Source organism: Coturnix japonica, unplaced genomic scaffold (genome assembly GCF_054131305.1).
Source record: "Coturnix japonica strain WE unplaced genomic scaffold, WE-NBRP24 Scf055, whole genome shotgun sequence".
NCBI lineage: Eukaryota > Metazoa > Chordata > Aves > Galliformes > Phasianidae > Coturnix > Coturnix japonica.
Window position 1 is genome coordinate 321,864 of NW_028188958.1, and position 27,299 is coordinate 349,162.

A 27,299-nucleotide genomic window follows, 5' to 3' on the forward strand; every position below is an offset into this window, starting at 1 on the left:
AGCCCCCGATCACCTATTGAGCTGCCCACCGTCCTGCTGAGCCACCGCATCCCAACTGAGCTGCCCACGACCTGTCTGAGCCATCCCCCACCACCCTCATGAGCCTCCCACTTGCCAACTAAGCCCTCAGTAACCAATTGAGCTCACCCAATTGAGCCTCCCAATTCTCAACTGAGCCCCCACCACCCAACTGGGCCCCTACCAACCCAATTGAGTCCCCACCAACCCAATTGAGCCCCTACCACCTACCTGAGTGTTCTACTGCCCAGGTGAAATATCCACTTCCCAACTGAGCCTCCCATTTCCCAGCTAAGCTCCTATGACCCAACTGAGCCCCCACCACCCAGCTGAGCCTCCTACTGCCCAATTGAGCCCCCAGCACTCCACCAAGCCAGCACCCCCACCCTACTAACCCCCCCTACCATTCCACTGAGCCCCCACCACCCTGCTGAGCAACCACATCCCAAATGAGCTTCCCACTTTCCCACTGTCCCACTGAGCCCCCACCACCCCAATGAGCCCCCACTACTCCTCTGAGCAGCCCACCACCTCACCGAACCACCACGACCCCACTGAGCAACCATGTCCCAAATGAGCCTCCCACCACCCAACTGAGCCCCCCCCCCCCCCATTGGCAGCATGGGGCCATGCAGTGCTGCCCGTGCCCATGGGGAGCCTTGGTGCCATCCTGCAGGGTGGGCTGGGGGTCTGCGTGCACCTTTGTTGCTGGGGTCTGGATGCTGCAGAGGGTCTGTGTGATGAGGGACATTGGGTCTGATCGGGTTGTTTGCAAAAAGGAGTTGTTTTGTCTGCAAGTAAAAGGCCCTTTTGTGCTGTCTGATGCTCTGCTTCCTAAAGGACAAGCAGAGAAGTGGTGGAGGCTGTAGGAAATACCCGTGGGCACATTGGAGCCAGGGAGTGCCACTGCTGTGCTGCTGTGTGCCACTATTTCCCCTTGTCCCTTGACTCCACCAAGGAGGGTAGAACTGCTGAGCTTGTAGCAGAAATTGGGATGGAAAGGATGAATGAAACCATCCTTCGTGCACGTAGTGGGCTGCAAATCCAGCAGTGGGGATGGTAGTGAAAATCTGCCTCTGTGTGTGTGTGTGTGTGTGTGTGTGCTGTACGACTCCCAAGGCTGCGTTGCTTGAGGAGGGGGGTGTTGCTGGGTGCTGGTGGGGGTGAGGACTCCCTGCCCCCCCACTCAGCACTGTGCTCTGGGACATCCCCAGCGCTGGGCAGCTCTACCCACCTACAGACCCACGGGGGACCGTGGGCTCCTCAGCATCAGGACGCAGCGGCTGCAGAGGGATCAAAGCGGGAGGAGGAGCTCCCGGAGCAGAGCTCTGAGCTGCTGGCACACAGCAGTAGAGGCACAGCGAGGAGGAGGGGATGAGGAGAGAGCTCTGCAGATCCTCTCCCATCGCTGGGGCTCTCCCTGCTGATCCCGGTCCATCCCGCTGCTCCTCCAGGTGCAGCTGCTTTGGGCTGTGGGATGGGGCGGATAAAATTATCCCAAGCACCTCCATGATTTATGAGCTTATGATCTATTTTTGAAGGACACACAAACGTGTCCCAGTGGATTTCTGCTCTGCACTGAAGTAGCAGTGACTTTGACTTGCTGCTCTGCATCACTAAAACACAACTGAAAACAGATTGCCCGGGTCATGCTGTGGGTGCAAACCCCGCTCTCTGTAGGCAGAATCAATCCTTGGGAAATGCAAAGTGCCTCTGGAGGGCTCTGCACAAACCTGGTTCATCCCATAGGGCAGCGATGGTCCTTGCAGCCCCACGGCTGCAGTGGGGCACTGGCTTTGCAATTCCATTGCACCAGAAACAGGGACCGCTTGTTCCGTGGGATCGCAGCTCAGTGTAGCACATAAAAAATGCATACGCAGAGATAAGAGCCTCCTGCAGACGAGTGGTGCTCAGGAAGCTGCCAACTCTCAGAGCTGGAGCTCATCAAAAAGCTCGGAAAATTCAGGAGGAGCCGCAGCGTTCGGTGATTGAGGCTTCGTCCTGAGATCTCCGAGGGCTTTTCTTCTCCACTCAGTGCTGCTGGCTCTTTCCTTCCACTTTTAATCCAGCTGAAAACCAGACTGAGGGGAGTCTGTGGGGTCACAGTGATGTTCCTGTGCTCCAGCAGCAGAGGGGTGGCCAGCAGGGACAGGATTGTCCCTCTCTGCTCTGACCTTGTGAGGCCCCATCTGCAGTGCTGTGTCCAGGTCTGGAGCCCCCAACCCAAGAAAGACAGGGAGCTGCTGGAGAGGGTCCAGAGGAGGCCACAAAGATGCTCAGAGGCTGCAGCACCTCCCTACAAAGACAGGCTGAGGGAGCTGGGCTTGTTCAGCATGGAGAAGAGAAGGGAAGGCTGCGGGGTGAGCTCAGTGCAGCCTGCCAGGACCTGAAGGAGCCTACAGACAGGAGGGGAGTCAGCTCATTTAAAGAGCAGATAATGGCAGGACAAGGGGAAATGGTTTGGAGTTGAAGGAGGGCAGATTGAGGTTGGATGTTGGGGGGAAGTTCTTCAGTGTGAGAGTGGGGAGGTGCTGGACCAGCTGCCCAGAGAGGCTGTGGATGCCCCGTCCATCCCTGGAGGTGTTGAAGGCCAGGTTGGATGGGGCCCTGGGCAGCCTGGGCTGGTATCGATGTGGAGGTTGGTGGCCCTGCCTGTGGTGGGGGGTTGGAGCTCCATGATCCTGGAGCTCCCTTCCAACCCAGGCCATTCTGTGACTCTATGCAAGACGTTCATTCAATGGTTCTATGTTGTCCCCATAGCCGTGGGGAGATGGCAGCATCCTGCAGGCTGTGAGCTGTGTGTGGGGCTGGGATGTGTCCAGCTGCACTCGGGGCATTGCACAGCACTGTGCTGCAGTGGATGGACGGCACCGGCCGGGTGCTCATCTGCTATTTAAATCTACACCCACCCACACGGTGCTCTATTTTGATCCTTGCTGTCACAAAGCGGGGATAAAACGTACAAAATCAGGTTTGAGTGCCGTAACTTCTCCCTGGTGGTTTTTAACCAAAGGAATGGAAAGGCCTTTTGTGACCCAATGGGGCCAAATCCCATCCTGAAAGGACCGAGGGTTGGTCCTGTGTGTCCTGAGACCTCACAGGAGCCTTCACTGTGGTTTACCTCAATGGGAAGGCAGTGAGTGGCCCTGGGTGGGAGTGTGGTCCTCAACCACACAGTGCGACCAACCCAACCCCAGCCACACCACACCAACCTCAATACAACCCCAGTATGTTGTGTTGCCAACCCAACCCCAACCACACAGAGCCACCAATCCAACCCCAATCACACCTCGTCAACCTCAATCCAGCCTCAATGATGTGGTGTTGCCAACCCAACCCCAACCACACATTGTCCCCCATCCAATTTCAACTACATGGTTCTGCCAACCCAACCCCAGCCATGTGGTGCTTTCAGGCCGCTGTCTGGCCATGCCAATCCCAGCTCCTTGTTTCTGCCCAACCCCCCCATTCCTCTCCCAGTGCCACACAGCTCCTAATAGTTCCCGTTTCTGTGCTTTATCTCATCCACATAAGCAGCACAAACAAGCGAAGGAATAAATCAGCAGAACGTTCATGTTGCAAAGGGAGATTTGGAGGTCAGGAAATGACCTCCTGGATGGCCTAAGCCAGCGCTCAAAGCTTTGATCCTTGGCCAGAGCATCTGCTTTCTGCTGTTGTAAAGATCTCTGCATGTCAATAGTTGTATTGGATTTCCACCCCTTTTATGGGAGAATCAAACCACTTATGCACATGCTTTGAGATGCTTTTTGATTACAAGCTGCACATTGTTTTTCCATAGGAACCCGGCTTCTTTCAGATCAGATTAATCGTGCTCAATGAATGAGACAGCTGTTGGGTTGTTTTTTTTCCATCATTCTTATTCACTGTGCAGCCCCGTGCTTTGCTCACTGCACGCTGCTGAGCCCTGCATCAAACGTGGCACAGTTTAACGTCGCTTTGTAGCTGCTTTTGCTGGTGTTTATTCTCCTGACATAAACAGGAACTCATTCTGTTGGCATCTCCTGCCCAGAGCTGTGGGTTCCCCATCCCTGGAGGTGCCCAAGGCTGTGGATGGGCCCTGGGCAGGCTGAGCTGGGGGGGCACCCAGCCCACAGCGGGGGTTGGAACAGGGTGATCCTTAAGGACCCCCCTCAGGGGATGGGTTGAAACCCCTTTTTCTTGTTCATTGTAAAGCTGGGGGATCTGGGGTTGCTTACACATTTCCAATGTATCCGGTATTGGGAGCGTAGGGCACTTGTGTTTAATTTGTTACTACTAAGAACTATTTTAAGGTGATAAATGAACAGATTTTAGTGCCAATTTAAAGCCCACTTCGATCTGAATCATAAGAAGAGCCGTTCATCCTCCGTTAAGGATGAAAAATGCCTCTCACTCTTTTCTAAACATTAGGATAGAAAATAGAATAAATAAATGGAATGTGTATTTTGCATGATAATTGCTTAACGTGATGCACAAAATTAGCATGGATTCATAGAATCACAGAACCATCGAATGGCCTGGGTTGCAAAGGACCCCAATGCTCATCCCATCCCAACCCCCTGCTGTGTGCAGGGCCATCAACCAGCAGCCCAGGCTGCCCAGAGCCACATCCAGCCTGGCCTTGGATGCCTGCAGGGATGGGGTGTTGGACCCCATCGTTTACCTCCAGATTTCTGGCAATGTGTGCTTTGGGTGCAGTGCATAAACCACGCAGACAACCCCCAGTGCTCTCCAATGGCCCAACCATTCCTTTGTGCGTTGCTCAGCAGGGAAGAAGGAGCAGAACTGACTCCCACCTCCTCCCACCTGGTGTGCAGTCTGCAGATGCAGCACTGTCAGAGGTGCTTCGTGGTGGAGACAGAAAGAGGTTTCACCCTGACGTCTGTGCATCTGAGCTCTAGTTATTGTTATTAACATGCTTGGTCTGTTGTTTCACTCTGCCTTCCCACTGGGCACAGCAATAAGTGCATTTAACACATTAATGTGAACCCAATTTCATTCCTTCCCATCAGGTTACCTCTGGGGTCTCCAAAATCCTGAGGCAGCGATGCTTCTGCTGATCCCTGCTGGGTTCCAGGGCTGTGTGATAGCAAACAGGGCATCCCTGTGATGGCAGGAAGCAGAGAGCACCCGCAGGGCAGCCCTTGGGTTTGTGCTGTGGTGTTCCTGTGCCCATGCTCTGGAATTGTCCATGCACTTTTTGCTGTGTCTCTGCTTTCTGCCTCCTGGTGGCTCTTTGAGTCAGCAGGCTGGAGCTGCAGGACATGCAGAGCTCCTGGTGGAATGGATGGGGAAAAATGTGGTTGGATACTGGGAATAATTTCTTCTCCATAGAGCAGTCAGTGCTGCAATGCTGCCCAGGGCAGTGGGAGAGTCCCCATCCCTGGGGGTGCTCCAGGGCCGTGGGGAGGTGGCACTTGGGGATGTGGTCAGTGGGCACAGTGGGATGGGCTGGGGTTGGACTGGGGATATCAAAGCTCTTTCCCAGATGTAGTGAGTGTATGAAAACTTGGAGCAAGCAGGGGCAAAAAGGATGCAACAGGTCCAAGCGAAGGCATAAAGGATGCAACAGGTCCAAGCGAAGGCATTAAGGATGCAGCAGGTCCAAGCAAAGGCATAAAGGATGCAGCGGGTCCAAGCAAAGGCATAAAGGATGCAGCAGGTCCAAGCAAAGGCATAAAGGATGCAGCAGGTCCATTTTGCTTGTGCTGGGCTGTCAGACCATGCATTTCTGTGGTCTTCTGGAAGGTTCAGTTGTAGCTCCGTGCTGGCAGCAAATGTTTGCTCACACTCGATGTGCTCACAGAGCGTCCTGTGCTGAGTGCCCTGCCTGGGCCGGGTGAGGAGCTGGGGAGCTGCATGTGCTTGGACCATCAGCCTGAAGGTTATTTGTAAAGTAGATGTGAGGGCAGCCCTCCCCCTCCTTCTTGTGCTTAGAGGGCAAAGGGAACGTAATTGAGCCATAATTCATAGTTACTGGTAAGAAAGCGTGGGACACAGTATGAGCAGCAGCACTGGAACTTGATGTTACAGCCGCGTCCAGGGGAGATTATTTTCATTAAAATCTGGGTTGCAGGAAAATTCAGAGATTAGCTTCATTGTTGTGTCACACATTTTCTTAATAGAACTTTGGGCCACTTCTCCATCATCTCCTATTTGTCTGAGACAGAAGAGGGCTGCAGTGCAGCATCACTACGGGGGGCTCAGGGGGACCTCATGGCTCCTACAGCTCCTGAAAGGAGGTTGTGGTGAGGGGGGTGATCACAGGGAGCAGAGAGAGGACGGGAGGGGATGGGCTGACGGTGCTGGGAGGGTCAGGGTGGAGATGGGGACCAAGCTGTGCTCCAAAGAGCGGTCAGCACTGCACAGCTGCCCAGGGCAGGGGGGAGTCCCCATCCCTGGGGGTGTTGGGTGAGCACAGGGATGGGGCACTTGGGGACGTGGGCAGTGGGACGGTGCGATGGGGTGGGGTTGGATCTGGCAACCTCAGAACTCACAGAAGAAGGCATCCCTTGGTTCATCCAGGTGTCACACAGCCCCAGATGGTCACAGCAGCGCTGCCTTTGCCAGAAGGGCATAGTAGTGCTCTGAGGGATGTCTGTCCTCACTGCGGCTTATGGCGCACAGCTGTGACCAAGATGTGAGCGTGAATCACAGCATGGTTAGGTTGGATGAGACCCCCATCCCACAGCCCCACTCCTGCCGTGTGTTGGGTGCCCCCCAGCTCAGGCTGCCCAGGGCCCCATCCACGGCCTCAGGCACTTCCAGGGATGGAGCACCACAGCTCTGTGCAAACCCAGCACTGATCCAGCCCGCTCAGTTGCTGTGGCCATGGGGTGGTGCTCAGGGACGAGATGTGGGTATCTTGGCAGTCCCAGCTCCCCCAGAGCACCTCCTGCACCCATCGCTCCCCACTCCCGGGGCCTGCAGTCCCTGCACCGCAGGGGATTTGTTCTCAATGTGGTTTATGAGGATTCCTCATCTGGGAGGGAGCGCCGTGGGTTTTATTCACCCAAATCCACTTTACATGGTAAGCAAGCTCAGGGCGAGAACATGAGGTTTATACCAGGAGAAGAAAAAGGTAAATCCGAGATTACAAACTCAGCAGTGCAGTTACAAAGGAAATAACAGAGCAGAGATTTGCACTGTCTCTATCTCACATTCTTTTTTGCCTTTGAGCTGCAGGCAGCTGAGCTCCTGCCTGGCAGCGCTCTGCGTTCACGCTCCTCATGTGCAGCGCCTTCTGATGCTGAAAGGCGGGTTTCTGGTTGGTACTTCCTTCCCAATTATCTCATATATATCTGTAGATAAAATTCCAAGGCTCACCCTGCACCCATCCTCTGCCACCGATCGGACCTACTGACATCACAAATAGAGATGCTACCTTCCACTGAACTGGAGTTGAACCCATTGGTTATTGGGGAGGAAGGGGTGCCCCGTGGAGGTGAGTTGGGATTGTGGGCTGCTGAGGCTGTGATGGATGGGGGCAGCTCAGCTGTGCCCCCTGCACTGCCCTCCTGGTGCCAGCACCCAGGGCTGTGTGTTAGGGGAGTTTGGAGCAGGAGGGGTGTCCCTGTCCTGAGGAGTGGGGATAAGCACAGGTGGGAGGATGCTTCACAGCCCCCAATGCCCACTCACAGCGGTGTTCAGTGAAAAGTGAATCGTTGAATCATGGAAGGATTCCAGTTGGAAGGATCTGTGCTATAGGCAGGGCCACCTCCACTGGAATCACAGAACTGCAGGGGTTGGAAGGGACTTTAAAAGATCACTGAGCCCTTCTTAAACTTGCTCTTGTAAAACCTCATTGGGTTCCTCCCTGCCCAACTCTCCTGTCTGTCCAGGTCTTGCTGAATGGTAGCGCAGCCTTCAGAAGAAGGAACTGAGGTTTCCATTGCTTTGGGATGGGACCTTTGATATCAGTGAATGCTCTGAGCTGCCCCTGAGCACTGGGGGACCCCGGGGGTTTCCCTGGGGCTTGAATGGAGTTGGTGGGGCTCACACAGCAAATGGCAGCTGGGACGGAGGAGCGGGCAGTAGCTGCTCGTAGCTGAGGACAAGAGACCTGATACTTCTTCCTACAGCTGTGAAGCAGCCCTAATTGGCCACGCTGGTTTATGGATGTGTGATTGTAAGAGATACCAGCACACATGGATGGTGCTGGCTGGGATCTCCTTTGGGTGTCTGCAGGCCAGGTGTGGGATGAACACACAGAGACACAAATTTCCCAGCCTGTAGATGTTCCCATTTCTGTTTTCCTGGATCAAGTTAAATTGCAGAGTATTGTTTTTTTCCCCAGATAATACGTTGCATTAAAAAGGACGTGTGGGAACATTAATATGCTTTTACTAATAGAGCTATAAATCATTTATCTCTGTATCCGTGCCCTGCTGTATCGATCCATTACAGTAATTGTTGTGTTCAGTGTTTGTGTGCTAACCTTCCCTTCTGTGGCTCGCTCCAGGTTAACTATTAAGTGTGAGCAGGTTTCTGCATTCCATTCATTCTTTTGGTATTTTTTTTCCTTCATGCTGAAGTGTCCTAAAACAAATTCATCACTTTAAATGCATTTACTGCTGGCACTGAGGGGTGCAGCGCCTTTGCAACGTGGCTCCAAACCCAAGAACCGTAACAGTGAAAGATCCCGTGAGCATCATTGAGCCCAGCATGTCACGATGATAATCCAGCCTTTCTGATGGCCCAGGAAAGCTTTGCTGTGCTCACAGCTGCTGCAGTGACTGCACAATTGCTGCTGTGGGAGGGAGCATCTTGGTCCTGCGGGGTCATTGGGGCCCTCGCAGTGCTCCTGCAGCAAGGTCTGTCCTTGTGTGACTGGAATAGGGATTCTGTGCTGTGCATAGGATGGTTGGGGTGGAAGGGACCTCACTGGTCACAGAGACATAGAACAGTTGGGGTGCAAGTGTCCTTATGGATCACAGAGCTGTAAGATGGTTGGGGGGGAAGTGAACTTGTGGGTCAGAGAGTGGTAGGATGGTTGGAGTGGAAGTGACCTTGTAGATCATGGAGCCATGGGACAGTTGAGACAGAATTGACCCTATGGATCACAGAGCTGTAGGACTGTTTGGATGGAAGGGGCTTTATGGGTCACAGAGCCATGGCACAGTTGGGTTGGAAGCAGTCTTACAGATCACAGATGTGTGGAACGGTTGGGGTGGAAGGGACCTTGCAGATCATGATCCATAGATTGGTTGGGTTGGAAGGGAACCCCCAACCCCCCAACCCACCCCTGCCGTGCGTTGTGTGCCCCCAGCTCAGGCTGCCCAGGGCCCCATCCAAGGATGGGGCACCCACAGCTCTGGGCAGCAGTTCCACGGCCTCACTGCCCCCAAATGTTTTCCAATTATCTAACCTAAATCTTCTCTCTAGAAGCTCTTGGCCTTGCCCAGGCCGAGGTGGCAGCTCACGCTGCTGTTTGTTCTCTTCCCCAGGATCGCTGCAGGGGTTTACCAGCAGCTTGGTTAAAATGATGTTTCTTCCCTCTATTTGTGCTTGTTTATTGTGGCACAGATTGATTTTGGGGCTGGTGTTCAAGGTGAGCAGAGCTGGAGCTGGAGGGGGGTGACGTCTCTTCCCCTTCCTGAGATCTAACAGAGGGCGTTTTGCTGCATTTCTTTTTTTCCCTCCCCTTGCCCATAATTGCTGTAAATACATATTTCTGCATGCTGTAAATGTATTTCTAATTGGCACTGCGTGTGTAGCTGCTCTCCTTTGCTGAGGATGCATGTGGGGAGTTTTACAAAACAGGATTCATCTTTGTTGGATCTCACCGTCCGGAGACGTCACATCGTGTAATGCACATCTTGCCTCAGTTCAGATGCAGTCTTTATTAGCAGCATCTTATTTCCTTTCACACCTCCGTTGTTTGACTGACCCCAGGTGCCTCTCAGCCTCATTCCTCCACTGAAGGCTTTGGTGTTGTTTGTCAGTGCTGCTCTATTGGCTGAGGGCTGAAGAACCGCCTGAAGGTGGCACGTGCAAACAAGATGCCACAAATCAATGCTAAGTGCTGCTTCTAAAGCCTGCAGTTGCCCTTATTCTCATGATCCAGGAACGTTGCAGTTCCCATTGTGAAGAAGTCTTCTCAGCCTGGGGAAATCACACTGTTCCCCACAGCACAAGCTCCGGTGCTGCAGTTCTGCAGCTGCTTTTGGCAGTCCTGCTGTAGAGCACTGATTCTCTAAACGTGTCCTGACTTTCACAGGTCATTGGCATCGTTAAAGGCCTGGCTGTTAATTAAACCGCTAACCCAACAAAATCACCCTTCCAGCTTCTGATTGGCCCTTTCTCGGCGCTGGTTTATTGATAGCAATTTGTGCTTTCTTGTACCACTGCTTTGCAAAATCGACATGCAGGGCCTGCGGTGAGCTGCTGATGTGGGGCTGGGAGGGAGCAGTGCTGGAATGGGGCTGGGGAGCACGTGCTGATATGAGGACGATGAGGTGGGTACCAGTGGGATGGATGCTTCTCGGCTAGCGGCCTGCAGGTACCTTCATTGTGAAATACCTTGTGCAAAATCACAGAATCACAGGCTATGTCAAGTGGGAAGGGACCCACAAGGATCATCAAACCCAACCCCCAGCCCCACACAGCACCACACAAACCCTACAGCTGAGTGGTGTCCCAGCGCTCCCTGAGCTCAGGGCTGTGCCCACTGCCCCGGGGTCTGTGCTGTGCCCACCACCTTTCCCTGAGCCTCACCTGATGCAGCTCCATGCTGACAGATGTTCCAGTCAGCTGGAACAAAGACACCTGCTTCAGGCTGCCCTTAATGCCCTAAATTAGGGATGCTTGTAACACTGCAAAATGATCTGTGAAATATTTGGTAACATTTTTTCCCCCTCCTCTTTATAAACATTCACACTTCCCCTGAGCTCTTCCTTTGCCTTCTTAGTGATCATAGAATCACAGAATGGTTGGGTTGGAAGGGACTTCAAGGATGGTGAAGCTCCAACCCCCCACCACAGGCAGGGCCACCAACCTCCACATTGATACCAGCCCAGGCTGCCCAGGGCCCCATCCAAGCTGGCCTTCAACACCTCCAGGGATGGACGGGGCATCCACAGCCTCTCTGGGCAGCTGGTCCAGCACCTCCCCACTCTCACAGTGAAGAACTTCCCCCCAACATCCAACCTCAATCTGCCCTCCTTCAACCTCAAACCATTTCCCCTTGTCCTGCCATTATCTGCTCTTTCAATGAGCTGACTCCCCTCCTGTCTGTAGGCTCCCTTCAGGTCCTGGCAGGCTGCACTGAGGTCACCCCGCAGCCTTCTCTTCTCCAGGCTGCGTGATGCTCATCAGTGATGCTGATGACAGCTCTGCACGTCCTTAGTATTTAGAGCTTTGGTCAGTTGATGTCCTTCCTTCAGGTTGCATTAGACCAGCATGAACATATGGGTGAGATTTTTCACAGTCAGTTTTCATCTTGCTGAGCGGCTCCATTGGACACGAAGAAGCTCATTTGCCCCTGTAGCAGTTGGGTCATTTTGGAGCACCCTGCATCCCCAGACTGCAGTTGCGGGGCGATGCTCAGCGCTCCCGTCGTCCTTCAATGGGTTGGCTTAGAGTTTCTCATGGTTCCTGTGCTGCTGTGACCGAAGTAATTGCGTGCTGCCTCAGGCTCTTTTTTCTGTGGAAAACGTGATATAAATTTCCTTGTGGACCCAAAGGAATCTGCGGCGTTTAAATGCAGCAGCCTGCAAAACCCGCAGTTGCTGATGGAAGAGAAATGCTAATTTTTGAGCGGGGTGAGGTCCGGAAGTAAAGCAGTCAATATGGGCCCTCCTTGTACTATTTAACTTGCTATTAACTTTAGCTGATTTGACAGCTCGGTGCGGCAGAATTTGTATTGAAAACACGGCGATGTTGTAGAAGTTGTCATGTGTGAACCTCGAGGCCGTGGTTGCCTGGGAACCGCCAAGCGTTGGGCCGCTGCTGGGAGGCTGCCAAGGCGCAGCACACGGGGCAGATGCTGCCGGAATCGATCAGCGGAGGAGGGGTTCACTAATTCATCAACGTTGTCATTACTCTTTTTTAATTAAAAGCCGCCGAGCAGAGGAGCGACTCTTCCAGAGCCGGCTCTGCCTGTGGCTGCGTGTCCCTGCTCACCTGGTGCCGGGACAAAGCTTCGTGGAGTGGGACCAAAGGGAGCAGCCCTTTGCTCAGCCTGAGGGGGGGTGGGAGGGTCCCTGGGACCCCTCAGTGTGGCATCCCCACTGCTGACACCTCCACCTGCACCCCCGGAGCAGGGAGGTCCCTCTGCAGCTCTGGGCTCTGGGTCGGTACAGAGAGGAGGAAACAAAGCGGAGGAACCGCATGAAGCACTGGGGAGGTTTCAGAAGAGAATGGATCAGCGGGTGAGTGCTGGAGCAAATTGATTTACAAGAACAAAGCAGTGGGTAATTATTGAAGGGATTTTGGGTAGGTGTGTAGGAAGCACTAACGTGTGTTTTCTTTTCACTCAAAACAGTTATTAAAGCAGGGAAAAGCGATTAGCGAGAAGGTGGTGTTGACGCTAAAGCTTTCGCTAAGGACGTCTTCAGTGTGAAAGTTAAAGACCAACAAACCGATCTGTGGAATAGTAGCTACACTGTTAATCAAAACCGGGACAATTAAACAGTTGGGAAACAATTTCTGATAAGATTTAACCATTGCATTTCCAGAAGTTCATGTCTCCTTAATCTGTTTCCATTCTGTGATAAAAGAGAATGGATGTCAGGGAGATAACTGAGAGGATTTATTGAGACTTCAGAGGAGGTGGATGGAAACACCTCTGGAATGTCTTTACAAGTTGCCTGGGGACACAAGAAGAGCTGCGATGCCCCCAGTGCCCAGCAAAGAGATTGGCTTGGGGAAAGCATGACTCAGTGATGAATTCCTGTCTTCAGAGGAGTGTGGCAGGAAGGAAAGTACCTCAACGTGTGTAACTTTGCTCAGAATGTTGGTGGTTTGAAGAGGTCACTGGAGGGCTGAAGCAAAGGGTGGACACCCAGAGAACTGCCCCAGCCTAAGGCAGCAGTTGGCCCAAGGGCTGGGTGTATACGGTAACCCCTTGTTGGAAATCATAGTGCATGTTTTGAGTGCTCTTAGTGCTTGCATCAAGGATGAGGAAAAGGAGCTGTGGTGAGGCTGACCAACGGCTGCGTCCCTTTGGTTGGAGGGAAGGTCCTGATGGAAGCCTCATTCAGGCACATGAAAGTCAGGAGGTGACTGGGAACAGCTAGCAAGGATTTGCAGAGGGTAAACCATGCCCAACCAACTCGGCTGCTTTATACACTGGGGTGGGTGATACTTGAAGAGGAGAGTGCAGGAAATGTCCATATAGAACTTGAGGAGTTTTTCAGTGTGTTATCCTCAGAGTGTTCTCCTGTTACACCCTTATTGCAAAATAAGACTGAGATGGTTTAGGTGGCTGGAGGGCAAGGTTGGCAGACAGCTGGCTGGACCACCAGGCTTAAAGGATGGCCAGTGGCCATACAAAGCCCATTTGGTGGCTGGTTAAGAGCTCATTCGTCAGGAATGGATATGAGAGCTTACACCATGTGGTATCCTCTTAGCAGAGCAGAACCAGCCAGTCTAGGAGCAGTCAGCAGGCTGAGGGCCAGGCTGCTCCTCAAAAGGGTCTCCACCAGCTGCAGGAATGGCCTCAAGGGCTGGAAGAGGTGAATCCTGCCCATGGGCTGCAGCAGTGCCGTGGAATGTAATGAGATAGGGAAGGATGGGTGATTGGACAGCAGGTTCCTTGGCAGGAAATGCTGAAGGATCTCAGGAGCGCCCTGACCCAGCACTGGCAGTGCCTTTGGCAATGAAGGCTGAGCACACCCTGAGCAGCAATAGCTGGTGGCAGCCTGCTGGCAAAGGTGGGGATGGCTTCCACCACTCAGCACTACTGAGAGCCATACAGATAGTGGGGGTCAGCTGGGCTCACCAGCCCAGGGCAGACATTGCCAGAGTCCAGGTGGCTCCACAGAGTTCCTGGGATACTTGGAGCTGAGGTTCAGGAAACAGAAGGAAAGGCTGAGAGTAGGGTTTGCTCAGACCAGGGAGGAGGAGACATAAGGAAGACCATACTGCCATATGCAACTGCCTAGCAGGGTGGGGAGAGGCGATGGAGGTGGACTCCTCTGGGGGGTGACATGGAACAAGAGGACCAAGCTGTGGCCAGAGACATTCTCCTCTGTGGCCTTTTTTCATCGCAGGGAAATGGTCTGGGGCCTCAAGAAGTTAGGAGGTCTTCATCTTTGGAGGTGCCTGGCCAATGCTATGCTGCCTTTAGTCGGTCTCCCCTGCTCAGAGCAGGACCAGCTGTCCCCAGAGCCCTCCGTTGGTGCCAGTCTGACTCCTTGCTGTGGGGCTCCTTGGGTGAACTCTTGCAGGGTTGTATAGAAATACCCATTCTGGGTTCAGAATGGCCAATGACAATGGCAGAAAACTGCCAGTTTGTCTTCTTATCCTCCTGAGTTTTGTTTTAAAAGACTTTACTGCTGGGGAGTAGAAGTTAGTGCAAGTTAACAGAACCGCTGCAGTCGTAAATAACAGGGTGGATGTGCAAATGTCCTGGAGTCATAAGTATGGAGAAAAAGGATCCGCCCGCAAAATTAGCCTGGTTGTTGAGACCTGGAGGCAGAACGGTGGTAGGTTAATGTGAAATGAGGGAACTTGTAACTTGGAAGAAAAGAGTGGTATTAAGCTGTAAACCAAGAGATAGTGTCGCAATTAAAGTCAGATCTGGGTAGGGTGCCCTGAGTGGGATAAGCCAAACAGCCCGCGATGCACGCAGCGCTGATTTGTGGTTATGACTCTGCAAGTGGTGGGACCTGGGAGACCAATTTGGAGTCAATTGTCAGAACCCCGCGGCATGCCATTGAGCAGATCAGCATGAGTGTGTCTAATGAAGATGTCGTATCTGTCTCCTCGACTTGCAGTGTTTGCATCAATTCCCAAGGAAATAATACCTGTGTCTACTTTCCATGCCACTTTTGGTTTTGTCGCATTCCATCTCAGTGTTCTTTTTCCCATGCTGGGACTCCTGTCTGTTTGGATGAGCTTCACATGGACGCTGCTCCAGGCCGTTGGTCATCCTGCCCTCCCTTATCCACACCTTTCCCATTCTGGCACAGCTAGAGCTGCACGCACCTCGAGGACGTGGGTGTACCACGGTGCAATGGTGCTTTCTGCTTCCTTGGCAGTGCTCCCTGCCTCCCTTCTGCAGTCCCCTCATGCTCCTGTTCCAAGAAATGCAATTTTAGGGTTGTTAGAGGCTGCATCCCTACCTCACCACTCTTTTTTATTAATGCTAACGTGGAGTGAGCTAGAGCTGTGCTCTTCAAAATAAATAATGTTCTAATTCATTCAAATGCAGAGTTCTACAGGTAGCAAATTCCAGACCTAGAAAACAAGAAGATGTGAATTGGGGTTTGGCTGTCAGAGTGAGGTGGAGTGGTCAAAGCAAACTGAACCCAAAGGGCCATGTACTTTAAAGGAAACTGCTAATGCAATGCCTGGAGATAGAAGCAAGCGGACAGTGAGTCAAGGACAGTGTTTTGTAGCTGTATGTGACAGCTGGGAGACAGATGCTGGAATATTGCCTCTGGCTCCGAATTCTGCTCTTTAAAAGGTATATTTAAAATTAAAGAGGATGCTGAAAAGAGCAACAAAAATGATTTGAGATCTGGAGAAAATGCATTACAGTGTATGAACGTCAATCTCTTCAGCTCACCCTAAGCAAGACTGAGAGGTGACTGTTAAATGGAGGCTGGAGCACAGCAAGGAGCTGAGTATTAAACAGCTGTTCAGTGCCACAGTCAAAGGTATAGAGAGAAGGAATGACTGAAAGTTTAAACAAAGGGAATCAAATGAGAATTAAGACATACCTTTTATTGAGGATGAGTATTTGGTTGTGAACTTATCCAAGGAGGGAGTGTGTTTTCCATTGTGTGTGTGTTTGGGTTTTTTTCTTTTCTACGGCCCAACTGGGATGGATTTCAGCTCATGATGGGAGTTAGTGGTTGACTCTTGCAGCATAGTAGTGCCCTGCTCAGTCTGGACAATCTGACAGGCCTTTGAGGCTTTACATTTGCTGAATCAAAGAACATCTTGGCCATGTGCTCCTAAGGCAACTGCAGTGTGCTGTTCTCATTGGTTTTTCCAGCCAAACTTGATTTCTCTCACTCTTTTATACTGAGAAGTTATTTACTTCTTCTGAATGTGTTTATTAGATGTAGCACTTGGGGACAGGGTTAGTGGGCAGTGAGTGAGCATAGTGGGGATGGGCTGGGGTTGGACTTGGTCGTGACCCTTAAAAGTCTTTTCCATCATCTGTGATTTAATATAAGGGCTTTTCTACAAAACTGCAGTTTCTCTGTATTGAAGCTGAGTGAGCATAAGATCCTATGCACCCTTCTGTAGAAGCAGCTTAACTTTCCATGGCATTTGCCAGCCTTAAGTCGAGCTTAAGTTTCTCAGATCCTCATTTTCCAACTGCTCACACATTAGACGGTAGTTGGTGATTGTTTTCTTTTTGGTGCTTTTGTGACGGTACAGTGACATGGTAGAATCAGTGCCAGGTCTCTGAAGGAAATCATCACCTCTTTAATCCACGCCGAGCTCTTTGTTTGGGCCTGTGACTGAATCGAGCTGATCCCAAACTTTTTGCATTTCCTTTGCCCTGTGTTTTCTAAATGAGAAGTTCAGCAGTTGGCTGAAGCAGGATGGCAATGGTGCTCTTCAGCAGCCCTTCGCTTGCAGGTGGCAGATGGGAAAGCTGTTGCAGCTTTGTCTTGCCAGAGCCACTCACTTGAAGTTAATCAGGTGCTCAGTCTCTTCAAACAGGCTGCATTAGTATCAGAGGCAGCTGCTAGACTGAAAGCAGTGATGGAGGGTCTTCAGGATGGGGGTGGCTGTCGCTGTTAAGAGCTGTAATACAACTCCTGGACTCTCATGTCTTTAAAAAGGATTAATTGTGGATGGTTCCCTGGCTCAGGCAAGGGATACAGGAGGATGACACAGCAGTCAACAACGCCCTCCCAGACTGTCTTATAAGCAGCAACTGTTTCACTGGAAAACCTAGCAAGCCCAAATCCTTTATCTACAGCACGTAACTCTGCAAGAAGGGCTTGTGCACGGCTGCTTTCCTGCTGGGAGCCAAGAGCCTCCCTCCTGCTCATTATCTTGTTTCCTCTCGATGGGGGCAGCTTCTCCCAGCGTGGTGTTCCAGCACATCAGATGGCAGGGCCAGAGCTTTCCTCAGGAGGTGATCTAAGCCCCAAAATTCTCATTGTTTTGCCAGTGTACACAGCTTGTTCTGTAAGCTGGTCCCAATCTGCCCACCACCAGCACCCGGTGCACAGGAAACCTGTTCTAGCTTCTCCTGGTGGCTGTTGCTCTGCAGGGAGTGAGCTCCTCCCCTGTGTTCCTGCAGGAGAACAGCTGCCAGCAGGACCCTGTGGGGGATTTGTAATCTGCCCGGGTTCACAGGGAGACACCACAGCTGAAACTGCTGCTGAAGGGAAAAGCTTTTGTCTTGGTTTCAGCTGGAACCAAGGTGGGTTTTTATTGTATTTATTTATTTTATTTTTAATTTCACAGTGTCTGATTTGATGCTATGTTTTAGCTTTGGGAGCAAAACAGTATTGCTAATACATTGTTCTTTCGGTGTTGCTGAGCTGTGCTGCACAGAGCCACAGACATTTCAACTCCTTGTGCTGTGCTGCAGTGAGGGGCTGAGGGGCAACAAGGAGCTGTGTGGAGCAGAACCAGTGCTGCTAACTCAGCCTGGGCACGGGACTGTCCAATGCAATATGTTATCACATGAAAATAGTATAAAACTGCGGGGAGTTGGCCGGGAGGGAACTGCTTAGAGATGGGCTGGGTGTTGGTTGGCAGATGGGGAGCAGCTGCATCGTGCAGCGCTTGTTCTGTAAATAAACACTATATTATCATCATTACTATTATTTTCCTTTTCCACTTTCTGTCTCAGTAAATATTTTTTTATCTAAACCCATGAGTTCCTCTTTGGGTTTCTCCCCCTCCCCCGGCTTCTCTCCCCCTGTCCTTGTGGAACAGGGCAGGGAATGAATGACCACATGTGTGGTGCTGCTCTGCTGCCGGGTGAATCCATGGCAGGCTTTGACCAGAGAAGAGAAAATAAATGTACAATTGGGAAAATCGAGCACAGCCCGTTAAAGAGAGGCAAGGAAGTCCCCTGGGCTTGTTCTGTGTTATTCCCACAGCGTGGCTCAGGCCCTGTTCCCAGCCTAAGCCTCCCAGCCTAGGCCTCACTCCCAGCCCAGGCCAGGCCTCACATCCAGCCTAGGCCCTGCTCCCAGTCTAGGCCTTGCTCCCAGCCTAGGCCCCACTCCTGGCCTAGGCCTCATACCAGGCCCTGCTCCCAGCTTAGGCCCCATTCCTGGCCTAGGCCCCATACCAGGCCCTGCTCCCAGCTTAGGCCCCATTCCTGGCCTAGGCCCCATACCAGGCCCTGCTCCCAGCTTAGGCCCCACTCCTGGCCTAGGCCCTGCTCCTAGCTTAGACCCCACACTAGGCTCTGCTCCCAGCCCAGGCCCTGCTTCCAGGCCAGGCTCTGCACCAGGCCCTGCAGGCCGCTCTGCTCCTGTCACCTTTGTCAGCTTTACTTTTCCTGTTTCTGTTTTTTCCTGAACAGATAGGGCGGACGGGCCAGCACGTGATGCAGAGGATCTGGGTGTGCTGCCAATTTCAGTGTAACAGCCTCCATTGCTCTGGCTCAGGCCCCAGCACGGGCACGTGTGGCTCTGCTGAGCAACCCTGTGTCAGAAACCTGCAGCATTCCCTCACCTTTGTGCACCATTTTCCCACTCAGTTGCAGGGCTGAAGGGTTGCTGCATTGTTTTGGGCAGTCTGGCTTATGGCAGCCAGCAGCCATGCTGAAAACACTTGAGAAGTAGGAGAGTCCCACCCTGGGATGAGCCGCACCGCAGCCTCACCCGCGTTCCATCAGCTCCCTGCTCCCTCTGCGTCCCTGAGGTTCTATGGCTTTGTCACCGTTGTCATTGTGCGTGCAGTTGTTGGGGTTGTGCTCCGCTCTGATCCCAAAATGGCAACTCCCATTTTCTAAAGGAATTCTTTCACTTTCTATAGATTGCTCTGCTCTGTTGTTTTTTGGCCGCTACGTCTTTCTCTGGGGGCCTCTTCAGGGCCGTTTTTCCATTTTCGCCATACATTTGCTCAGAGCTTCTGATGTGATATTATGAAATATGCTACCTGCTGCCTGCAAGCACATCACCTTTTCAGCTGCTGCTTTTAATTTCCTTTCAATTCTCTCTCATTTTTGTGCACTTTGATGAAAAATTTTTGTCTTCTTTGCTGTTAAGGGGTTGTTCTTTATTGTCGTTATTGCGGGGTGGCTCCTGAATAGATCTTGTCTGTCATCCTGTGCACTGCAGAGGATTGAAGCTGGAGCAATGAGCTCTTTCTTCCTTCAGGAAGGAGTCATCCACGCTGTCTAAAAGTTGAGGAACTGCATTGTTTTCTTTCAGGACTTGTTCCAAAGGCTTTGATGGTTATGATCAGCACTTATAATTGTACAGCAAACCAAAGTGAGTGGCTCATGCTGCAGCTGCCTGCAGCCCGTGCCCCAGTGCAGTGTGGAATCTGTGGTGCCCTGTGTGCTTGCCCTGATCCCTCCTGCTCAGCATCCTGCAGGAGAAGAGCACGGGGCTGAAGAGCTGCCCTGGTGTCCAAGCTTGGTGTTCCTGTCCTGATGGGGCCGGGTCAGTGCAACTGAACCCTTCCTGCTCCACCAAGGTCAGCCAGGTTCTGCTGTGGAAGCTGCCAGGGCTGTCCCCTCTGTGATAGTGAGAACCAATGTGTCCCCATGCAACAGGACAGAGGAACCCTTGCTGCAGTGTCTGCCCGAGCAAAGTGAGCACAGAGCAGCTGTCTCCTGTGGATCCAGGCCAGACTTCAGAGCTGAGGCTGCACGGGGAGATCTCTGCAGCTTGCCAGCAGAGACTGGTGGGATTAGTGTCGTCTGTTGGATTGCTCCTGGATTGGATGTGCTGCATCATGGACTGCAAAAAGCGTGCTTGGTTGCAGGAATTCTGATGGGTTTAATTCAGTTTAATGTGTTTGGTGGTATTTTGAGAAACAGAGCTTTAAGATACACTGAAGTAACGGGATTATGGCCACAAAGGACTGCAGCCTTTTGACCTAACTCCAAAGCAGGTGCTTCCTTTTTTCCGATTTCTGACACTGATGAACAAAACATGTTGCAGGATGGAAGCTGTTTTCTCTCCTACATATGGAATGTTAATACTCTCCAGAATATGTCTGTACAGTAAAAAGTTCAGGGTAAGATTCAGTGAACTTTGTGCCGGGATGTTCCTTCATCCACATCTTGTTCTTGTCCACATGTGCATGTCTGTAACTTATGTTTTTTTCCATTAGTCATACAGTTTCATACTGAAAGGCATCATCTGACAGTGAGGAAGAGAGCTGGAGACGAAGTAGGAAGGCATAGACAGTGTTTTTTCATTTAGAGTTCCCAAAAGACTGATGCATATTCTGCTTCTCTTTGGCATCTCTCGGATTTTGGGCTCCTGATGTCTCACACCAGCAAGCAGCCACCTCCTCATTAGCACCTGCTGTAGGACAAGCAATAGTTGATAAGCACACCACCACGCTGATGCGGTCAGCGATGAAATAGATAACGCTGACCTCTGCTTGCAGTACAAATGTGCGCTGCCAAGTGCAAGTTATCCTTTCCTGAGAAAAGTGAGCCGTAACATCAGCTCAGTGGCTGCTGCTTGTGTTGCACAGTGAGTTTTGTGGGCACTATGCAGCGCAGCACTGGCTCTCTGCTGCCTCCCATCCTGTGCCTCAGCACGACCATTTGCTTTTCTCTAGGCAAATCTGTTTAATGTTTTAAAGCGGTGCCTGTTTAATTCCCAAAACCATAGAGATGCTTCTGAGACCTAAGCAAGCCCCAGGGCTCCGGAGCTGGAAATCATAGAATTGTGGAGTAATTAAGGTTGGAAGAGACCTCTAAGGTCACCAAGTCCAACCCATCCCCACCGTGCTCACTGATCACGTCCCCAAGTAGTTTAGCGGGCATGGTGGTAATGAGTTATGATGGATGAGGCTGATGGAAGGAGTGAGGACGTGCAGTTACCTCTGATAACTGGGGTGAGTGCCAGTCCCCGGGATGTGTGCTGTGGTGGTGGGGGCTCCAGCACTGCAGGTCTGTCAGAGCCCATTGGAAGAGCTTCTGTGTGCTTGGAGGGGTGATGACTGGGCTGTGTTTCTGCTGGGGAAGCCAAGCAGGTGTCTGTGGTCAGGCAACAACTCTTCAAAGCCTCTATGAACAAAACTATGGTTATGTAATTGTGTGACTCCATGCTGGACCTGCCCCTTGGACACTGCGTGCGTCTCCGGTCTCCTGTTCTGGGAGTGATCACAGAGTCATAAGGGTTGGAAAAGTCCTCTGAGATCACCAAGTCCAAGAGCAAAGAAGGAGGAAAACCAAATTAATCATAACAAGAAATCAAGGGCCAAAATAGAGACAATGGGACCTGGGAGGGGAAGCTGAGACCGCTGCTGGGGCCCTGCTGTTGTGAGCTGACCTGTGCGCCAGCATGTCCTCTGATTTTAAACACTTCATTCCCTGCCTCTTCCTCCCCCTTTTACCGACTGACACTGCAGAGGTGGTGGCATTCCCCTCTCATCCTCCTGCTCTCTCTGCATCCCTGCAATGTGCAGCAGCTCTCATTGCCCTCTGTCTCTCCACAGAAGTGTCTGCGGTTGAATCCGGACGTTCCCGTGTGGGCCTCCAAGCAGCGCATTCTGTGCACCCTCAACCACAGCCTGAAGGATGTGCTCAACTACGGGCTCTTCCAGCCGGCCTTCAATGGCAGAGCAGGGAAGTTCCTGGACGAGGAGCGCCTGCTGCGGGAGTACCCCCTGAATCCCGACACTCCCGTCCCCTACCTGGAGGTAGCCGTCTATTTTAATACATAAATTTATAAGTATATATGTATGTGTATCTGTGTACATCTATAGATATGTATACACACAAGCGCATAGTATTCGTCGCATCCCTTCTTTTATAGCTTCTAAAAGCAGCACAGCAATGGAGCCCCCTCCCACCCACCCCTATTTCCCCCCATTTCCCATCAGGACGAAGTGCAGAGATTTCTGTGGGTGTGTGTTTACTCACAGAGAATCCACTGAGGGAAAGCTTAGGAGAGGCCTCTGAGCTCCAGTTTTAGCTGCTTGTGGAGCTCTGTGACGTTGGCTGTGGCTCTGAGGGTCTGATTCTGCCTCCTGAGCACGCTGGTCACATCTCCTTATACTGGCAGATAACTGACATGAGGAATTGGAGTTAGGGAGGGCAAGCTGTAGGTACAGAGGGAAAAGCACGGGAAGGTCTTTGGAAATGAGGCTGAAGGGGTTGAGTTTGGTATTTTTTTACTTTAGTTTTACATTTAATTTCATAGAATCATAGAATCACAGCATGGCCTGGGTTGGAAAAGACCACAGTTCTCATCCCATCCCAACCCCCTGCTATGTGCAAGGTTGCCAACCAGCAGCCCAGGCTGCCCAGAGCCACATCCAGCCTGGCCTTGAATGCCTGCAGGGATGGGGCACCCACAGCCTCCTTGGGCAACATGTTCCAGTGCGTCACCACCTGCGGGGTGAGGGTTTTTTCTTTAAATTTAATTCACAATTACTGTAGAGACTGGAAGGGAACACTGTGCTTTTACATCAGCGACCGTTCCTGTACAGACCTCATTCATGTAGTCAGCACGGAGGATAAATGCTAGGTTTCATTCTATATTATATTCCTTTCCAGAAAATTAACTGGGACTTAATTGAATGGAATTCCTCTACTGACGTGGGGCTGAGTGGGCTGTGTGTACCACAGGGTGACAAGGAGCAGTTTGTGGGCTCTACTGACTCCCCACTGGCTGTATGGAACTTTGGGTACCTGCAGGGAGACCTCTGGTTCAGGGATCCTGTGCTATAATTTACCCTCAGAGCCTACTTAGGAAGCATTACACACTTAAGCTGCATGAACTCTTACAACTGCAAGCGTGAATGCTGTTATTATAACTAATCCCAACTAATTTGGAAAGAAAATTCTGCACAGTTTCTTAGCAAACCAATGTCAAATATAGACTAAAACGTTTGCAAAAGCATGAGGAATGCTTGCAAATAAACCAATGAGGTAGTCAGTTCCTTGATGTTCCTCCCGTAGGCTTTAGCCCTTTGTTTTGTAGGGTTCAGCATCATATCCACACTTAATGTCTCAGTGCATGCATCTCAAAGCAGACCTGACATGGATATTTGTCATGGGTCATTTTAGTTCTTAACCTGATAGAATGGCAGCATTCTATCTGAGCGCATGAGAAACATGTTGAAAAACCAAAAGTCTGGGGCACCCATCCCATGCTGCTCCCAATGAGGTTTCCTGAGCCCATACAATAAATGAGCCCTCCGAGCTGCATGCGGAGGTGACAGGATTGCTGTGCAGAGGCTCAGAGCAGCTGATGGCGTCACGCAGCTCTGCTCTCCCCTGGTGCAGTTTTACCTTGCCCCTGGGTGGCACTGTGTGCTGTCACATCACAGTGACACCGCCTGCCTTCCCCATGCGACCTGCCCCATCCCCGGCTGTGCAGCTGGGATTGCAGCTGGTTGCACCCTGGTTTGGTGCGGGGGTGAAGAGGAGCCCTGGCAGCACCTGCAAGGGGCCAACACTGGTACATCAGTGGGATGGGCAGCTTTTAGCTGGGAATGATTGAAAAAAGTGGTGTGAGGACACACCTGCCCAGGATTTCTTGTTTATAATGAGTTCTGGAACACAAGGGCATGCACAGCAGGCTGAAAACGTGGTAATGTATTGCCAGCATTCAAAGGTAACTCCAGCCCAAAGACTTGGTGTCAGTTCTGGCTGAAATAATGGGATGCTGGCAACGGATTAAGTTCATAGCAGGCCACAATCTCAGAATGCAATTGAAGAAAAGCTAATCAAATCCAGCCTCCTCTTGGAGATGATAATTCTGCCCTATGGAGATGCCTGCACAAAGGCAGCAGCCACTGGGGAGGACCTGGGTTTGTTCTTCATGGTGCTCCATTTGGGATCTGTGTTGTAAGGCGTCTGTAGGACACGTGAATAAGTCCGGGTGGGCTTCATAGGGACTGATGTCAGTCTGTGGGTACCCCAGGGTTTGAGTGTAATGTGTTTGAGTTGGGCTCGAGGATCCTTGTGGGTCACTTTCAACTTGAGATGGAGGAGAGCAGTGGATCCTGTTCTGTTGTGTGCAGAGTTAGACTGAGGCTCTCACTGCAGAGCAAACTGATGCTGTGTGGGCTTTGGGCATCTCATGTCTGACATTCTCCCTCTTGCAGTTCCGGTACAAGCGGCGTGTGTACACCCAGCCTTTACTGGATGACAAGCAGTTTGCCAAGCTCCATACCAAGGTAAGGCTGGAGTTGAGCCTGTGAGCTCAGAGCCCTGGTTGCATGCACAGCACCAGTGGTCCATCCTGATGGGTCCATGAGGGCACCATGGTGGGGCTCAGCCTTCCTCACTCACCAGAGCTCACATCCCTCCTGTGAGCTGCTGGTGTGGCCAAAGCTGGGGTGGTTTTGGCTCAGTGTGGGTGGAAGGACTGCACTGAGCAGTGCAGTGTGTGTGTTGTGGTGGGTGCATGGTGGGCACTGATCCACCAGAGGTCTGGGGGGGTAACTGCATGCAGGGCAGTGCAGGGAGCACACAGTGGGCCGGCTGAAGAGCAGCTTTGTTGTGTTCTCTGCCCTGGGTGGGTGATGGAATCCCTGGGAGCACAGTGTGCACATTGAGCAGCGTGCTGTTCTCCCACTCAGGGGCTGCTGCACACCTCTGCCTTGTGCAAGGGCATGGCCGTGCTGTGGCTGTAACCGTGTGTGGGGGTCAGGACTTTATGTGGGGCAATGAGCATTGTTGGTCAGCTGCTCCAGACACCGTGACCAGTGATGGAGGAATGTATAAAGATTAATGGCTGGAGATAGCCCTGGTGGTACAGCTGGCAGGCGTGGGGAGTGATGGGCTCTGTGGGGCTGGGGAAGTGTGGATAACAGGCTCTGTGGGGCTGGGGCACTGGGGTTCTGGGCACGCAGTGGTTGGGTGGATGCTCTCCTGCATTGCTCCTTACCAGCCAGCTGCAGCAGCACCATGACATCATTTCTCATCTAAGAAACCAAGAGCAGTGAGTGTGGGGAGGTCTGGGACCTGCACAGGATTTTGGTTGTCGTTGATAATTGTGCCCTACAGCACGGGGCTTGTGGGGATGGCGTTGGTTCCTGGGAGACCAGGGCCAGCAGTGGAGCAGGAGGAGCGAGGTGGGCAGCATTGGTGTGGCTGTGGGTGGGAGGACACCCTCAGCACCCACCAAATGCAGACCATTTTTGGGGGGATCCCATGGGGAAATGGGGCTCAGGGCAGGGAGCGGAGCTGTGGAGGTCTCCTGGGGTGCCTTGTGCAGTGGAGGAAAGTGCCAGGAGGCTCTGGGGTTCTTGTTAAGAAGGATGTAGGACGCAGAGCTGCTCCTGCTGTAGGGCTGTTCACTGCTGGCTCCTGCTCATGTGTGCTCTGCGAGGCAGGCAGGAGGGGGCTGTAAGCTCTCCATGAAGAGCAGAGCTGGGTAGAGCCACAGGCAGAACACAGGAGGGGAAAGAAAAAACTTTGTCCCAAAGGGCTTGACCTACTGCAAAGGTTAAAACCTTCATGGGAAGAAACACGTCCTCTGACTTCCTTTAGCAGAGCAGCAGAAAGGAGGAACAAAATGCAGCCAGGGCTCAGATCTGACTCATGAAGATGAAAGTCGTGAGGTTTCTGTCTTGTGGCATAAGAATATTCAGGCAGCAGATCTGGAAAGCGCTCAGCATCTGCCTGGCGCCAGGAAACATGAATCACTGCTGAGCCCTGCCAGTGGGAGCCGCGCTTCCTACAGGGAGGGCTGGGGCATCCCCAGGAGTGTGCGGGAGCCAGAAGTGTGCTCTATGAAATATTCACTTAATCTCTGCGCTTTAATGTCTGCTTAAAATAACAAATCTCCTTCAAGTCGTTTCTTTACTTTTAAGCTGTCCCTTGCTACCGAAGGATGGCATCCGAGGGAGGCGCGCGGCCCCGCTCCCATTGGCCTCCATCAGGAGGATGCTGATGTTCTCCCGGAGCTGCGGTGCTCCTGGGGCCAGCAGAGCTCTGCTCCTCCCCAGTGCTTGGCTGAGCAAGGGTGGGATTGTTTCCATGTTAGCTGTAATGAAGCCTTATCTCCTGGGCAGTGAAATGCTGTTCTTTTTGTACTGCTTCTTTATTTATTTATTGTCTTTTTTTTCCCTGAGATTCAGTAATTAAAAGTGCTGTAAAGAATGAGCTTTGGGTCTGATGGGACGGCGGGACTGCTCCTCAGGCTGTGCTGTGTGCAAGATGTTACTGTAGGATCAGAGAGTGGTTGGGTTGAAGGGACCCCCAGCCCCATCCCTGCCATGGGCTGGGTGCCCCCCAGCTCGGGCTGCCCAGCTCCCATCCACGGCCTTGGGCACCTCCAGGGATGGGGCACACACAGCTCTGGGCAGCAGTGCCAGCGCTGCACCGCCTCAGGGTGAAGGATTGAGGTCAGATGTGAGGGGGAAATCTCCTCTTTTTAAATTTAAAACCATTCCCCTGTGTCCCATTGTGCTCTGCCTGTGTACAAAGCTGCTCTGCTCCTGTTGAGCTGATCCTTCAGGTCACAGGGATTTCTCCCCACACCCATCTCTTCTCCATGCTGATGTCCCGAGGGCAGAGCAGATGGGCACAGCCCCCTCCCTGCCCCCCGTCCCCTTTTGCTCCAGCCCAAAGTGCAGTCAGCCTGCACCTAATGAGCTCCCCCAAATGAGAGTAAAGCACCAATGAGAAGGGATGGTCTCACACTGCACTGGGGAGGGTCAGGGTGGAGATGGGGACCAACCTGTCCTCCAAGGAAGGTCAAACATTGCACAGTTGCCCAGGGCAGTGGGGAGTCCCCATCCATGGGGGTGTTCAGTGACTACAGGGATGGGGCACTTGGGGACATGGACAGTGGGACGGGGTGGGGTTGGATTGGGGATCCCAGAGCTCTTTTCCAACCTGAATGGCGGTGATCCTATGTTCTCCAGGAGGAGATGGGCTCCAATGTGTCCAGTGTGGTGGTGGAGCTGTGTGAGCGCAGCCTGGGAGCTCCCATTATGGTCACAGTACCGTGGAGCTGAATAGTTTGCAGTCCCATCTA

At 52.1% G+C, this 27,299-nt stretch overlaps 1 protein-coding gene across 14 annotated transcripts in view; it reads left to right on the forward strand.

Moving 5' to 3' along the window:
• Positions 1 to 27,299, forward strand: part of SHANK3 (SH3 and multiple ankyrin repeat domains 3) — a 284,023-nt gene that overhangs the window by 21,844 nt on the left and 234,880 nt on the right. For 13 of the 14 annotated variants that reach the window (XR_014941032.1, XM_085533171.1, XM_085533169.1 and 10 more), the window contains 2 exons: positions 21,799 to 22,002; positions 24,418 to 24,489. Coding sequence is in view for 12 of the 14 variants with exons in the window: in XM_085533171.1 (XP_085389297.1) it covers positions 21,799 to 22,002; positions 24,418 to 24,489 (276 nt within the window). In the remaining 2 variants the exon portion in view is untranslated. Of the gene's footprint in view, positions 1 to 17,444; positions 17,576 to 21,798; positions 22,003 to 24,417; positions 24,490 to 27,299 lie in introns of those variants that run through there. The other variant, XM_085533177.1, reaches the window with a different exon arrangement.